General features: G+C 41.9%; 1 protein-coding gene across 8 annotated transcripts in view; it reads left to right on the plus strand.

The window, feature by feature from the left end:
• The window catches only part of LOC6507367 (formin-binding protein 1-like), a 35,959-nt gene that overhangs the window by 19,623 nt on the left and 2,350 nt on the right, over nucleotides 1–13,986 (plus strand). For 4 of the 8 annotated variants that reach the window (XM_032454467.2, XM_014909701.3, XM_014909703.3 and 1 more), the window contains exons 3-9: nucleotides 7,499–7,614; nucleotides 9,990–10,040; nucleotides 10,881–11,025; nucleotides 11,095–11,564; nucleotides 11,628–11,814; nucleotides 13,333–13,682; nucleotides 13,746–13,880. In XM_032454467.2, the coding sequence (XP_032310358.1) occupies nucleotides 7,499–7,614; nucleotides 9,990–10,040; nucleotides 10,881–11,025; nucleotides 11,095–11,564; nucleotides 11,628–11,814; nucleotides 13,333–13,682; nucleotides 13,746–13,880 (1,454 nt within the window). The remainder of the gene's footprint in view (nucleotides 1–7,498; nucleotides 7,615–9,989; nucleotides 10,041–10,880; nucleotides 11,026–11,094; nucleotides 11,565–11,627; nucleotides 11,815–13,332; nucleotides 13,683–13,745; nucleotides 13,881–13,986) is intronic. The other 4 variants (XM_014909697.3, XM_014909696.3, XM_032454465.2 and 1 more) reach the window with 3 other exon arrangements.

Below are 13,986 nucleotides of genomic sequence, written 5' to 3' on the forward strand. Positions count from 1 at the left end.
TTAATGAGCACATGGGCATTTTCATAATTGGAGCAAATTAACTTGAACGGCGCTCCACAGCCATTCCTTCCACTTTATAAGACATGAATGAGATGATATGGTATGATATGTAGGGCTATATAGAGCCCGGAAGTCTGATACAAGTCCGAATCCGGAGTCTGACCAACTTCCCTCTTGGTCAGTTTGCCTGCCGATTTCTTGTTGGGTGTTATGAGGGCCTAATGAGCCGCAATTGTCAACTATTCGCGGGCCACCTCTTGCTGCCATATAGTAGCTAGAGATCTATACAGCTTTGGCACGTTTCGAGGTTACTTGGACAGCCCGCAATCAGTTCTCCACCACTATAATAATAATAATTATTGTGCAGAGAAGCTGCTAGATAGCTCCCCTCATGTTTTCACATTCTTGGCTTATCTCTCCCAGTTCTTCCTCCACCTTCCTCCTCCATCTTGACCATTTTTCTTGTGGCCATCGGAGACCACTTAACTGACTGAACAGTTGGCCAATTAGTTTGTTCGTGGCTCTCAACATGAACTGCTTGTTCGGCTATTTGAATGCGACTCACAGCCGCAGCAGCAGCCTCAGTCTAAGCGAATCCGGAGTGGTGTCCACCATTTTGGATCTCAGGGATCGCCAGGCGGAATTTCGGGTGAGTTGTGCCTCGATCCAAAGTGGCATGCCACGCCAACTGTGGTTCATAGATAGTGTGGCAACAAGAATCGCCCCGCAGGTGGTTAACTGGACAACCAGTTTGCAATTAAATGTCGCCGCTTAAATGTGATTCGATTCTTTGCATAACCGAAATGCAATTGAGCTTCGACTTCAAGCGGTAGATGCTCGATGGACGATCGTGATTGTTTTCAAACTAGTTGTGAGTGCACTGTGAGAAAGGTGGAGTTAAGTGCCTCAAAATTAGCTTAATTACTAGCAACTTTTGGCCTTTTTATACTCTTGTAGGGTCTAGATGTCTAGATGTTTGTTAAGGCATTGTTAGAGTCATCTCCGATCCTATAAAGAGTATAAAGAATATAAACTAGATTCCAATCAGAAGGAACAAATAATGAAGAATGTCTGTCTGCCTACCTGTTTCTATGCATTTCAATCGCTAAAAGTTATAGTTTAAAAGCTATAGCTTCTGGCAGATCAAGAACGGTTAGAAATGTCTAATTTTTCAATAAAATAAGCTTGTGATTTCATATTTAAAGTAAAATTAGGCATAAAAAAAGAAAGAATTCTAAAACGGATCTAATTCTAGCAGAAAAATAAGAAAGAAACGAAAAATTCGATTAGTCCTGTCAAAACAACTAAGAACTCTCTGCCTTTTTAGGTCAGAATTCTAACTCCTAAAAACATTTTAAAAATAAACTGCAACTATTATAGCTCAACTGTTTTAGAAGTTATCTTTTTTATCTCGTTTCTAAACTAATTATGACTTCGTAACCGAGTTTGTATTACTTCTCTGACTTCAGATAGAAAATACAACAAATTAGAACAGTTTCTATTACTCATATTTGAACTAAATTCCTCATTAATCTAAAAAGAAAGATTTTAAAATAAATTTTGTGGTTTCCTGAAGGTCTTATTATGAATATATTTTAAAGTATTTCAAACTCATTGATTGTAAAAGAATGAATAGTTTGGAATGCAAGTGAAAAGCCTTTGATCTTAAAGGTAATCAGCGGTTTCCAAAGAACTATTCATCAGAAACCTCAGGCCAGAGCCCGCAGGCTGCATATTATTCATTTCTGGGCGAAAATCTCTAATGATCTTGGCCAGCACTTGACCAACGGCTACTTGGCTTCTAGCTAGTCTGCTGGCTAGCTGGCTAACTGGCCAACAGTTGAAAGTTAAAGTTCAACTGTTGCTCAACTATTTTTATGATTACAAGTTTGCGGTGACTGGGCTAACGGTTTACACACGATACCTGAAAAAGATATATATGCATATAGTATGGTATACTATAGTATAGTATAGTATAGTAGTAGTGTGTACCTGAGAGTGTGCTTTTTTGGTTGATGTTTTATGCTTCCTGTTTGCTCGCCGCTAGAACCACATACACATCTGACTGAGATCGGGTTGCGGTCATGGAGATCAGCTTCTTAACGCTTTCGGTTGTTGATTTTCCACATTTTTAAGCTGTTTGGCTTGATTTATTCATTTATTCATTCTGTTGCACGATTGCACAGTTACAGGTGTAATTATCGGGTTGTGGCACTCACAAGACTCATATATCTTTTCTCATGAATGGAATTGGAATTTGTTTTGGTTTGGTAGTACTACCTACTATTCCCCCCAAAACCTAATTGGATAACCACTTGACCTGAATATCGATTTGTGCGAAAAGTGCCCTCAAGAGTTATTTAATCAATAGAGGCCGCCAATGGGTTAATGTGCTAATTTTGGGCTCCCACTGTCAACAGCGGTTGACGGCCCAATAGGGCGGAGAGCCTAATGGGAGCAGAGTTTTCCATTTTCTATTGAAGCGGAAAATCGTTACAGCCTGAAATTACCTGAAAATGGGCAGAAAGAAGAGCCACACAAGCCGCTTATAAATAGACATGTGGACTGGAAATGAAAGGAAACGGGTCAGGAGTAGTAGTGGCTTCTCCCAGCCATTGTCTTGGGGCGGAAAACCGCTGTGGAAGTGGGCTTCCAGGGGGGATCATAATATGTTTGTTTGAAAACTACATTATAGATTAAAAGATACTCCTTGTAGAAGCATAACTGTCGGGGTCAACTGATGTCACAAGTTCGAAACTCTCACCTACCTTAATGGAAAAAATATTAAAAAAAAAAAAAAGGAGAAAAAAGTCTGCAATGCTTTCTCATCCAACATTTTCATTAATGGCCCCGTCATGCTGGCTGCGACAACAAACAAAGGCGCCGCCAAACCGATGTCATGCAAATAAAAAAAAACGCACTCTGGGGGCATCGAAAAGGGGCGTGGCGGAAGCCAATAGACATACATTTGTTGCATGTTGCAGTCACCCGGGGGCAATGTCGATTTGAGTCAGCTCTTGAGGGTTGGGAGTCATGCCGGGCGGTCAACATCAGTATCGACATGGGGACTATATGTACTTTATGTACTCTATATGTACATTTTCTCAGTACATACTCGGAGTCAGAACTTATCAGTTCATGTTGCAGTTGTTGCTTCTGCGACTGTCGACGTGCCACGTCCGTTGCAGATAAAAAAGAACGCGTGCTGCCGGACTTCCATGCCCAGAATCTCAAGACTCAAGACTTTATGGAGAGAAAAAGTATATGCTTTAGAGTCTTAGAGGTAATATTCATTGATTAATTATAGTTGCAGTCCAAGTCCACCCTGTTTCGCCTTTCGATTCGTTGCCTATGGCTTCCAAAACCACAAAACACTAAAAAAAAAGGCTAATAAACAAAGCCAAACAAAACAAAAAGTGGTAACTAAATCGTAGCTGCCACTGCCGTGCACTTGTTACCCAGTTTTTGGTTTGAAAACAAAATGCGACCAGAGCTCGCTCGGTTAGTAGGTCTCTCTCCTAATCACAAAAGGCGAATAAAAAACGAAACAAGCGTTTCTGGTCGAGTGCCCTCCTGCCTGGCCAGATTGTAATGCAAACAGGAACCATAATGATCCCCCCCGATCGAAGCAGAGATATAGGGAGATATGGTGGTCTGGGCAAGGTCTGTTGTGGGGTGGTCGGACTGAGGAGGTCGGACTACCGCCAGACAGTCGCCGCAACTGCTTTCTGCTTCAATTGACACCCTCTTGGGCCGCAGTTGCAACGGGGAGTTGTGCAGTTGCCACCAGTAGTGGTTGCATAAAGCGAGCCAAAGTGCATTGACAGGCCAGATTTCCCTTTACAGTTGCATAGTAGGTTGTAAGTTGCTAGCTGCTTGTTGCAAGTTGCAACTGTTGTGCAATCGGATGATTTGTAGTGGTTAGTCCAGGGATGCATTATCTGGATCGGCTATCATATAGTTTCTAAGGAAATCGAAGCGAGCGAGAGCCCCTAAGCCGAGTGGCTTTGTGGTTTGGCGATAACCGCATCCCACAACCCATAGATGATCGATTTAATATCTCTCTATAATATAGAGTATAGATATAGAGTCTATGTCTATATGATACAATATTAAACCCTTAATAAAATAAACTGATAACTGAACTTGTCATAAATATTATCATTTTTATAGAAACATATATGTGGGATATGTCCCCGCTCCACTTTTTCTTTACTTTCCTTACCCCCGATCGAATGTCACGAGCCCTGAACACCCAACTTGAATTCCGATTACGATTAAAGTGATGGAAAGTCATCACAGTTCGGAGTACAATGCGATGGAAACAAACAAAACTCGACAAATGCGTTTAATCGATCGGATCAGCCCTCAATCTTGACCCACTGAGTGCTGCCACAGACATTCCAGACACCACTCTGATTGCTTACAACTATAGCTGGGGGTATAGCTGAAAGGGGGAGACCTATGGGAGGAGTACCCCCATACCCCACCCAAAATGTAACAAACAATCGATGACAATCTTCAATCGAATTTAACACTTTTCAGTGTTTTATTTTCTCGACTCTCCTCGGCCTCTTGCCGGCAATTTGTTAATTTCTTTATTGCTTTTTATTGTCATTGTTTTGTTTGGATTGTTATTTTTTGAGAGTTACTTGGCTCTGCGGTTCTTGATTGTTTTCCACGACTCTGATGAACCAAGTCGAGAGTCAAGTGAAAGTCTGGGCTGGGAATCGGGATGGGATGGATGGTGCGTTTCGGGATTGAGGCCTTCTGCTAATAAAGTCTGTGACATCTGATGATGCCATCATGTAAAACTTTCGCTGTGATTTATTGGCCAGCTAGTTAGTGTTAGTTAGCCAGGCGGGCCGACAGGCATCTCTTTTTGGAGGCTGCGACATTAATCTTCCGGCTTTGGCCGGTTAAATAAATAAATATTATTTAAATGCCACTCTTTGGAGATATGTTTTCGATGTCATTAACCCGTGGGGCATGGAGAAATGGACACCCTCTTCAAGTGCCAACCCATAAAAGCTCCACCTCGATTTCGATCCACACTCCTTATTTGCGAACAGACTTTGCCGATCCGGTCAAGGTCGGCAATGCGATCCGATTGGCGAAATAACCTCGAGAGTCGTCTATCAATGTCAGACCGACTCGCTGGCTCTGCGATACGAGGGGCATCCGTAGAAATTCGATGAAAAACAAGCTAGTTGTAGCATAAGTGCTTCCCACATTCCCGCTAATCAGCCGATGATCGATCGATCGATCCGGCAAGAAGGCATTCCTTTCTCACCTCGTAATCTCCACGGCAGCATAGACTTATGCCTCACTGGCCTATCATCAAGCATTTAAATAAATCAACGCCGCTAATGGCAACTTTCCTGCAAACATCGACAAACGGCTGGCCATTTGCCATTCCATTTAATCAGACTTCAGCCACCACATATAATAGATAAATAGATAGATAGATATATAGGTGGGACTCTCGAAGCAGATCAATTGGAAAAACAATTTCCCGCCGGCGTGGCTGGGGGGCTGGAATATTGCGCAAGCGCACCACCAAACAGTTACTGTGAAAAGTAAATTAATTTGATTTGACTTGGAGTGACTTGGGTTGAGTTTGAGGCAAAGTGATGGAAAGGCTACACAGCAAATAATATTTAAAATAGAGTGGTTTTTATAGCATATTGTTGTTTTTCATTATGGGTTTTTAATGCTAAGAGTGCACTGGGCTATATATCACCACACTACTCAGTAAAATTGTAGTTTGAATATTATTTTTTGCCCTTCTAGCCATTACATTTCTTTGTTAGTAAGACCTATTAGCTCACCTACTTAGTTAAATTGATGAAAGGTACGAAACAGTCACGAAATAGGTTTGAAGATTAAACCTCTGTCTATCTATCCCTGCGATTTGAGCCGTACAATATGCGGCAGTGCCCCTCTCTCGGTGTACAGTGGAAGTTATGCGATGATGAACTATGTTGATTTATTTTGATACGATTTTAATTGACTTATTTTTTTATTTTAACATATTATAAGAAGAATTTTCTTAATATTTCCTTCAATTCCTTTTAAAATACAATCCCCAATTTCTTTCGGTGCATCAAACACTCAATTATATAAGCGGGACAACTCCCAGGGGCAACCCCGTGACAGGCCTAGTTTATAGTCCCTGTTTCGGGTTGGAGTGTCCTGCTGGCAAACCACCCACACACCACACTGTTGGCATAAGAGAGCCAACGCCCTCGGGTATTGCAACTCAATTACTGCAGCTCCTCGCATGACATTTTCACTCTAACTGGCTGCTTGGCCGCCTGCCTGCCCGACACTTTTCCGAGACGCGAAAAACACTTTTCATTGCCGCGCCTTGAAGCGGGAGAGGTGAAAGTTGTGAGTGACGCAAGCGGCAGAGTCAACCGAAAACTAACCCTGACTAACAATAAACAATAAACAGCCAACAGATTCCCAATCAAATAGATTCTACAAACGCACTCGCTTAATTTCGAAAAGATGTTGCCAAATGCCACTGAAAAGTGATCACTGATCACTGATCACAGAGGCTATGGCAGTTGGCAACCTTGTTAGCTGTTAGCCGAAAGAAATTAATATAATCGCTCTCGGCACAGAAACATTGAAACAAAATTACCAAATTTGGCAAGACCCGAAAGCCAGAAGAGCCATAATAAAAGGCAACGTCAATTTACGGCTCGTTTGGGGAGCCAGAAAGTGTTTTTGGGCCATGATCGGAACTTGGTTTCATTATGTAATTGATGTTAATTCCCCCCCAGCGCAGGCCCTCTCGGCCTGAACTTCAAATGCAAATTGGCTGTTTTTTAAATGATTTTTGTGTCGTTACTTGAAATTCAAATCTGCTTGCCACCGATGATTGCGTTTGGGGGCGTGATTGTGGCGGCAATGTCGGCCAAAACGGCCGAGCAGAGTCTCTGGCCGACTCTGGGCTGCGTGCGAAAATAAAATCAAAAGTGGAGCGCAGTTTGTTTTGATTGTTGTGTTTAGCAGCCCTCTATTGACAAACAGAGTATTGAAAAGTGTTGCCAATTGGCCCCCACAAAGACGGCTAACAGAAAGAGAAATGCCATTATGTCATAGCTCTTTTGTAGAGGAGGAAGTGACTGCCCATATTTGTGTCAGCGGTGGAGTTATGATTTCTCAGCAAATGCCCCGTATAATTGTCAACTAGTAGTAGCTACTAATTTTAGTAGCTTTTTTTTCCTCATTTGAAAGTCTTTGAACCGTTTCTCCCAAATCGATTATGGCATTGTATAAGATACATTCGCCAAGTGGTCTCTATAAGTGAGTTCCATTTGTTTTCTACGCATTTGTTTCTCTCTTAAAAGATATATCTTATATATCAGCTAATTAAAAAATTGGATTCATTTCGCATTCTGCTACGCAGTTGTGTTGGCTCAATGTCAATAGATCTTATTGTATATATATTCTCTAATAGATTCCATGTGTTTTGTTTTACTTTCAGGATCAGAACGATAATCTGGCGATGCACACCCACAGAGGCATCGAGGGTCTGGACAGATTTGCCAGCTTCTTGCGGGATCGGGTGGCCATAGAAGCCGAGTACGCCGGCAAGTTGAGGTGAGTCCTTAGTATAAGTACTATAATACATTAAGTAACTCCTTACTTGGTCTCAACAAATAGCCAATTAAAATTAGCTAAGCCATACATAGATACTTTATGGCATCGAGCCTCACCCATTTGTGGCATGTTTGGTGGCAGCTGTGGCAGGCCGCATTATGTTCTCACTAATGTAAATTCGGAAAATAAAAAACTTGTTGCCAAGAAATCGGCACAAGGTCGTCCAGTAAGCTGGCCGACCAGCCAGTGATTGTCCAGCAGGCTCCAGTCCTGCCAAGAAAGTGTCTTGCCATCCATTAACTTTACTTCTTCAGGCCCCATTATTAAATATCAATTTTATGGAGATATGTTTTTACTTTTTTTAGCTTAAAAGGCATTTAATTCAGGCCTTTGTCTTTCACATTTGTCGGCGGCCTTCGCCGGGGCGACACAACTGGCCATAAACAATAATCGTAAATAGTTAATTGTGTTCCATTGTTGGCTTCATGTACTTGTGGCGCATTTCAATTACTGCTCATATATTTTTTTAATGGAGCCCAAGAATTTTCGAAAAGAGAGCCGCACCTCGCACCTCGTACCTCGAGGGACCAAGAGGCAGGCAACCCCTCCTGGATGTGGTAAATTGCACTAAATTGAGTGACACCCGAGAAACCACGACCTGCCCCACGCAATTGACACGCGACTCCATGCCCCCCCGACTGTCGACTGTCGACTGACCAGGGAACTGGACATGTGGGGCCATAATGGGATTAGACTTGGGTTACCCGCTCACACAATTGCCCAATGTGGCTGGCTGGCTGGCGTGGGCTGATGTCGTAGTTGTAGTCGGTTCGTCATAATTGTTTAATTTAAGCAGAGATTATGTTGCCGTCAAGGTGTTGCAGGCAGAGAGGCGACGGTTAAGGGAATTGGCGGGGGCATCACTCGTTTCTCACTGCCACTGGTTCCCACAATGAGTCGGAGCTTCGCTTGATGACTCCGCTCGGTAGCTGCGACCCCTGATAGCGCTGGGAGCCACTGTCTTGACTTGTTTTAATGACTTTATCATTACGCGCCTAACGTGGCTAGCGGGTTTCGGTTGCAGAAGTACATTCGGAAAAATAAGACTGCGGTTTAAGATTACTTTCTATGAGATGCAGACTATAGGCTTTATAGATACTTTATAGTCTAGACTAGATGTATGAATAAGAAGTATAGACAAAGATACACTGGGGTTAGGTTACTTTCTATAGGATATAGACATTCTTATATAGCTTGTACAAGATGTTATAGAATCTTCATATATATAAGATATAATATATAATTATAATATATGTATACTATGCTAGATACTCCACAATATAGATTGACTTAACCTATTTCTAATCAAATATTAACCAATTATATAGACCTGGCATATATCATAGGATACCTGGATTAAAATTACCTATGGGGGTATCTTTGATTACTCTCTAGACTATATTACACATAATATATATCCTTTACTTGACAATATATTGCTTGAGATAGACCTGACATATGGACAGACTTGATTAGTGTTGTGGATTACTTTCTATACGATATAGACTGTAATATATAGCCAATACTAGACACTTTATTATACTAAATTATCGACAGATTCAATGATATACTATAGGGTATTCTGGACTATTTTGGATATTAGATACTATAATATTTATTTAGAGCTATCGTCCAAACTAAATATAAAGAATAATATGTATATTGACCAAAATATGTGGGTTTTAAATTACTTCATAAAAGATATAGACTTTCTTATAAATATGATATACTAGATACTATTGTGTTTAGTGCACATAGATAGTATCTCGTATAGCCCTACGACTAGATATAGGCTTTCTAGACAAGATACTATGAGGAATATCTATAGTCTAGACTAGATGCATAGCCTTTCTTGCATAACTTGGTCTATAAGTTGCATCTAGAAACATTTTGGGTGTCAAGTACCTATAACTGCCAAATCTAGCCTAGTTTTTTCACAGTGCACTTGCAGCTGGAGTCTCCTAAGATACCCCCCTGCCAGATATCAGTTCGAATAGCAACTAGACCACAAAGCAGCCGCATGAAAAGCCTAAGAAAAACAGTATTAATATGCGCCGCGCAGTGAAATCTTTTGCGTGCTCCGCCTTCGAAATAGCAAAAGCAATAGTAGTAGTAATAGTAGTAGTAGTAGCACTTGGAATCGCAAAATGAAAAGCCACCGTGTTAATGCAAATGCTTCTGCCACAACTTACTTTACTTTACTTTACTTACCACTCTTGTTGTTATTATTATTATTATTTCTTTCTATGCATATACAAAGTTTCACTAATGCCGTGATTTTAATTTTTACCTTTCATTTTTTTTTTCTCTTGCAGGCGACTGGTGAAAAACTACCAGCCCAAAAAGAAGGAGGAGGAAGACAATGAGTAAGCATCATAAACCAGAGAATAAAATAACTAACAATTTATCACTAATGTGATGTGATTTTTTGGAGGCAAATAGGCTAAGAGTAGGGGGTAACCCACATCGTTTGTGTTAAATGTCTTGGAAAATGATCCGCTGTTTGTTGCAGTTTGTTTGCCATATTTGTTGGCAACGTGCTAAGTGGATGTCGATCTGGTTGGATCAACTCATGACCAGAAATGCTATATCCCCACCGTAATTGTGCGTGCCTTCTGTCATTCCATTTCATTCAATTTGCTTTTGGGAAAAATCCACTTGGGGCTAGGCCCAGAGCCTCAAGTAGTTGGTTCTCTCAGTGCGTGTGGTCTGGATATCTCAGTTTTTAATTACACGCCATGCAAATCTGGCCCAGACTGCCGGGAACTGACATCATGACCCGCATATAGATCGAGCCAGCTATGTGGCATGTGTGTAATTCCACAATGAAGCCATAGCCATAGGAATAGTCATAGGAAGTCTTGGTAATGAAATACCAATCGCTTTGCCTTATTCAGCTGTTAAAATCCATAAATTTATGCCCGTTCCCCGGCCATATAGAGTGGCCATTCTGAGGGACGGCGATGATAGACTGACAGACCGACGGAGCCGCGTGGGCGATCCGAAGCGCGTGTTCGACTCCGTCAGTCCATAAATCGGGCCCTTGACTTTGGACAGGCTCGAGTGTGTAAACAGAGCCAAACTCTGCACTGAGAAAAGAGTATTTTCTGGGCTTTAAAGTTCAAATTAAAATAAAAACAAACGTTGTGGTTTCCCTCGTGTCTTTAATGATTAAGGCCTTACTGATTAACTTGCTCCTATTTCAGATTCACAACGATGCAAGCGTTCCGCAACATGCTCAAGGAGGTGGGCGATCTGGCGGGACAGCGCGAAATAGTCTCAGAATCCCTGCAGAACCAGATCATCCTGGGTGTGACGCTCCTGTCGAAGACACTGCGCGAAGATCGCAAGGTGAGTGTGGGGGCCAAGACTATCCACCAAACGAATTATCTAAACCGTACTCACTCATGTCTCAAACAGAAATGCCTTAGCGATGGTGCAACACTGCAACAGAACCTCAACACACAGCTCACCTCGCTGGAGAGGGCCAAGCGGAACTACGAGAAGGCCTACCGCGACTCCGAGAAGGCCGTGGACAGCTACAAGCGGGCCGACATGGACCTCAATCTCAGCCGAGCGGAGGTGGAGCGCTACAAAAACGTGATGACCACCAAGATCCAGCAGTCGGACGACGCCAAGAACGAGTACGCCAACCAGTTGCAGAAGACCAACAACCTGCAACAGCAACACTACAGCATGATGCTGCCCGCCGTTCTCAACCGGCTGCAGGAGCTGGACGAGAAGCGCACCCGTGGCTTCAAGGAGTTCATAATTGGGGCAGCGGAGGCAGAGTCCTCCGTGGCGCCCATCATTGCCCGCTGTATGGAGGGAATCGTAAAGGCTGGGGAATCAATAGACGAGAAAGAGGACTCCAGCAAAGTCATAGAAAGGTTTGGAGTTACTTTTCTTTGGAAGGAAATAAAGACATAAACTAATACTATTTACTCTTTCAGATACCAGTCTGGTTTCACGCCTCCGAGGGATATACCCTTCGAGGATCTGTCCAAGAGCGATCCGGACGCCGTTCACGACTCACACTACAGCAACTCGACAGCGAACCACCTGACGATCAGGGGCACCATGAGCGCCAACAAGCTGAAGAAGCGAGTGGGCATCTTCAACATCTTTGGCAGCAATAAGGTAAGGGATTCTGTGGCCAATTGCTGGAAGGTGGCAGGGTGCCCAGGGGTGTCCAGTGTCTGACTCCATAGAGTTTTCAGTTAAACTCGCACACAGTCTCTGTTCCATTCAGTGCACCAGCCTCTTGAGTTCAACCGCTTTGTGATTAGTTTTGAAGAGTTTTGATGTTTTTATCGATAAGTCGTAGTAGGTCTCGGTTATGGTTTGTGCCTCCTTATGGTTTACTCATCCAGTCTTCTCTCTTTTCCGTTCTATTTCTATATACGTATGTTCATTTGATCGATCGATCTTGATTACCATTTATTATTTAACTTGGACATGGTTCTGTCTCTTGCCGTAAGTACCAAGTACCAAGTGTCCAGTGTCCAGTGTCCTCTTCATGCATAATCCGCCACTACCAGACTGATCTGAACCATATAAACATCCAATCCTTGAAACATAACACCCGCCGTTGCCAATGCCATTGTTCTGTGCCTCATTTACTAATCATTTGTGTCGGCTTTGCTTTTTTAATTTTTCCCTTCACAAGTCAATGCCAATGTTAATCAAATCCAATGCTTTTTCTATAAAATATATTTAATTAACTCCTGATTTCTACTTTTGTACACACATTTGTTGCTGCCATTCGGTGCTTTTTAAAAACACTAAAACACCACACGAAACAAACACAAATCTTGCAAACAAACCTACAATAAAAATAAAATAAATTACTAAATCAATTCGCTGCCGCTAAATAAATAGCAACGGCAGATAATTGAAGCCTGTATCACCATGAAGGTATGATGAATCTTTCAGCTCTCTCTCTCTGCTACAACTAACTAAGATTAAATCTAAGACTAGCCCTAACTAGCCCCTTAACAACACTATCTCGCTATCTATACTAATCACAATCACAATCAGCTATCATTTCCATTAATAATAATTAATAGTCTCTCTCAAAGCAACTTTCACTTTAAACGCCTGATCACTGATCACTGAGCTCTCAGCAGTTCTGGCCAAGTTCTAAAAATAACCAACACCAATTAAACTAGTTAACTAACTAGCTGAAAGTCATAGCAGCACACTTACACCTTAAACCATATAGTTTTTGTTTTAATTTTTATTTTTATTTTGAGTCATTAGCCCTCGAAAGTACCTCCGCATGATTGAATGCCTTTATCACATTGTTTTCCCTTATGTTCCATTTCCATAATTTGTTCTTTATGGGGCCATTTAATGGCCTGTTGATGCGAAAACAGGTTTTGATTGATATCGAAAGCGGGTCATTGGATTATCAGTACATTAGCATTTATGGTTTCTTGATTTTGTGATTCTTTTTTTTTCGATTTTTGTATCAATATTTGTATAAATTTTTGTCAATAGTTTTGTTTACTCACTGCGTGCCACTATTGTTGTGCCTTGCGGATGTCTTGCTGTGTTGTCCTTTTAGTCCTTATTTTGTACTCATTGCATTCGTCAAAATGTTTTAAATTTACAAAAAAAAACAATCAACTTATACTGATTATAAAATCACTACAGAACTCCCTAACTGCGGACGGACAAAAGGAGGACTTCAGCGATCTGCCACCGAATCAGCGAAGAAAGAAGCTGCAGGCGAAGATCACCGAACTGCAGCAGAAGATCGCCCAGGAAACAAATGCCAGGGACGGCCTGATGAAAATGAAGATCGTCTATGAGGCGAACTCTTCGCTGGGCAATCCCATGACCGTCGAGGGACAACTGAACGAATCGGAACACAAGCTGGAAAAACTGAAAGTGGATCTCAAGAAGTATCAGGGCTTCTTGGAGAAGGCCAACCAAGTGCAGATGGCCACCAGTAGTCCGCAGGCGAATCGCAATCAATTGCAGAACGGTCACAGAACCTCAAGGTGGGGATTACTCTAATATAACTATTAGACTTGAAATGTAATAAATATAATCTACCATTTCAGACATTCCAATGGCAGTGCCGATGACCATCACGACGATGGCGACGACCAGCCCGACGATGCTGGCAGCTTAAGCAGGTCAGATTCTGAGGATAATGTGGCGCAAATACAAAATGGGCATAATAATAACAATAACGGGTACACTCATAAGTCTACGTTCAATGTTTATAAATATATATATTATATCTCTCTCACCCACATTACATTATACTCTCGACCATACATTATCGTAGCATTATCTTCG

The sequence above is a fragment of the Drosophila ananassae genome, chromosome 2R, assembly GCF_017639315.1.
Source record: "Drosophila ananassae strain 14024-0371.13 chromosome 2R, ASM1763931v2, whole genome shotgun sequence".
In the NCBI taxonomy this organism is placed as follows: Eukaryota; Metazoa; Arthropoda; class Insecta; order Diptera; family Drosophilidae; genus Drosophila; species Drosophila ananassae.